Below are 2,886 nucleotides of genomic sequence, written 5' to 3' on the forward strand. Positions count from 1 at the left end.
GTATGTGTCCATGATTGTATGACCTACCTACTGTACCTCCACGCAGTCGTGGCTTGTTTGTATGAGCGTTTTGATGGATTGTATATATATATATACCTAGCCCTTTTAGCCAACATAATTGTGTGCGGAGTCGTCAACGCCATCAATCGATTGTTGATCTATATTTACCGTTATTTCCAAACGTGTTTTGGTGATTCAGGCGACGTTGGTACGAATCGATATGTGTAATTTTGCATGATATATGTGATTCAGAATACCTGCTATCCAATACTGGTTTGCATGGAAATCTCATTGGTTCAGTTTGAGCTCCACATGGGAACGCTAGCTATGACATGATACACCATTTCCATTCATTGGCAAAGAGGATACATTTCTATATATATATATATATCGGGACTGATGGATAATATTTATATATATATACGATGAATAGGTATGCGACGACGCCGTTGCAGTGCCCTCCGCGGCTGCAAATGGTGCTAAGTCTGGCCGAAGTGCTCGTGGGCGACCCCAACGCCTCTGCTGGTCCCAGTCCGTCTCCCACCACTCGGTTCTTTTCGAGTGCCGACCAAGGCCACTTTTACATGTTTGAAGCGCGGTTGTTCAGTGGTTCGTACTTTGTATCCAACTATAAGTTTTACGTTTTGATAGTCTTGATGTGATTTTACCGTGATCACACTATTTTTGGACCTTCACACTAATTCGTGGTGTCGTACATACATTATAATGCTCGTGGGTGTCGTCCATTTGCTTGTGTCGAACATTCAACTTTATTTGGCCCAGTTAAAAAAAAAACACTTTTCTATTGTCGATTTGATATACAAATTTGGGGAGGGGGTGGGCAATCGAATCGCGCCGACCAAACCGATCCACAATCGATCTGATTGGTTGTTGAATTTCATTGAGAAGGTTTTGATTGGCTAATAAGTTTGAGCTCATCTGAGGTAGCCAATCAAATCGATTTAAATTCCAACGAGAAACCACAACACAATGAAATTTCACTCGAAAGCACAATATATAAAACTGTAATTGTTGTTGCGGCCTAATTTTGGTTCTCCTTTTTTATTACAATGCGTATGTATATCGTCTTGGCTATAAATAAACGTACCTACTACTAGTACTACTACATGGTTGCAGGAGGAACCTTGGAGGGTACCTACTACTAGTACTAGTACTACGATATGGCATCCCTATCTACTACTAGTACTACTACTACATGGTTGCAGGAACCTTGCATTGTTGGTTTGTGTTGTTTCCGTGCTTGAGTGTCGTTGTTGTGTGTCCCGTAGACCATCCATCCCTATTTCATATCTTGTATCACTAATCACTCAATACTACGATTCGGTATCCCTAACTATGACTACTTAATTCTACATGATTGCAGGAGGCGCCATCGACGCCCAAGCGTACGCGACGGCCCGCAGCGCTTCGAGCACCCAGTACATGATGAATTCGCTGCTGACGTTTCTGGCCACGGGGCCGCAGGCACTTGGGCCGGTGGGGGTGTCGTCGTTTGAAGAGGATGGCTTTGACAAGGCCGGCCGCCAAGCCATGCTGGTGCGGCTGCTGCAAAAGCTGTCGAAAGACTCGTACGATCAACCCACTCTGCTCAAGTCTGTGCTCCGTGAGGGCATGCATCGTACGTATATGATATATATATATATATATATATATATATTGGGTAACCAAACTTGGACATTTTTTGTGTGTGTACTGATTTAAGGAATCCACGTCGATATGTCGGTTGAAATATATTTTTTGTATTGGAATGTTTGTTTGCCTGGCAACCACTCCCATAGTATATGTATATATATACACGGTGTATATATAACCACTCCCAAAGTGTATATATGTATATATAATATATACACACACGGTATATATATATATATATATATACTTTGGGAGTGGTTATATATATATATACTTTGGGAGTGGTTATATATATATATACCGTGTGTGTATATATTATATATACACACTATGGGAGTGGTTTTATACACACCGTATATATATATATATACAATGGACAAGTCCTCACAAGAATGAATTGCTACGTCTTGCAGGCGCGGCGGTGCTGCTGCACAAAGATCGCAACGAGTTTACTGAAACAATCACCGCGTACTTGGCCGACACGGACCGCGAGTACAAGATGGGTGCATTTTCATACATTCGCAACGAAAAGGTACGTGTTATATACTGTACAAAATCGAGTCGACGATTTCGATTAGGACAAAGTGTCGGGGGGGGTCGACGGCGACCCATCCGGTATCACCGCCACGACGTCCAGCCATATTAGCAGCGCCCACAATCCATTGGACACCATCGAGGCGGGGCTAATCAACCACGCGGGGGGGCTCCTGGATGTGGACGCGACGGCATTTGTGGTGCTCATTCTCGAGAACTTTGCCTCGTTAAACAACCGAATCATTCAAAAGTTTGTCCAAGTCGGAGGCAACCTCGGCGCCAAGTGGGAGTACAATTACTTGAGTCAGATCCTGGGCACCGGCACCGAAGGAACCGCGGGCGACGACGTCGACATGATCAAGGACCTGACCGACAAGAACGGGTTGCGGGTATGTGTGTCGTCTTTTGTGTGTGGTGGGGGTAGTAGTTGTAGTACAGTTAGTTTAATCAATATGGCTGCTGTATGTGAGTTTTATAGTATTGCTTGTAGCAAGTAGAAAGGATCGTGAATAGTTAGTTTCCCATATATTGTTTTTCCTTATATTTGATGTGTAGATGGCCGACGACGCCGCCGTCCAAGAACGATACATCCGACTATTGTGTGAATTCAACCCCCTTCAAGTGTTTCCGTACTTGGCCGCCCATCAAGCGTACCGCGTGGACTCGTGCTTGAAATTGTGCAAAGTACGTCCACACTCT

At 43.9% G+C, this 2,886-nt stretch overlaps 1 protein-coding gene across 1 annotated transcript in view; it reads left to right on the forward strand.

The window, feature by feature from the left end:
- H257_09483 (hypothetical protein) overlaps positions 1–2,886 on the forward strand; it is a gene marked incomplete at both ends in the record, with an annotated part of 17,985 nt that overhangs the window by 6,079 nt on the left and 9,020 nt on the right. The window contains 6 exons of the mRNA XM_009835707.1: positions 47–224; positions 434–609; positions 1,385–1,639; positions 2,067–2,185; positions 2,232–2,576; positions 2,743–2,871. Of these exons, the coding sequence (XP_009834009.1) occupies positions 47–224; positions 434–609; positions 1,385–1,639; positions 2,067–2,185; positions 2,232–2,576; positions 2,743–2,871 (1,202 nt within the window). The remainder of the gene's footprint in view (positions 1–46; positions 225–433; positions 610–1,384; positions 1,640–2,066; positions 2,186–2,231; positions 2,577–2,742; positions 2,872–2,886) is intronic.

Source organism: Aphanomyces astaci (assembly GCF_000520075.1).
Source record: "Aphanomyces astaci strain APO3 unplaced genomic scaffold supercont1.23, whole genome shotgun sequence".
Taxonomy (NCBI): Eukaryota; Oomycota; class Saprolegniomycetes; order Saprolegniales; family Verrucalvaceae; genus Aphanomyces; species Aphanomyces astaci.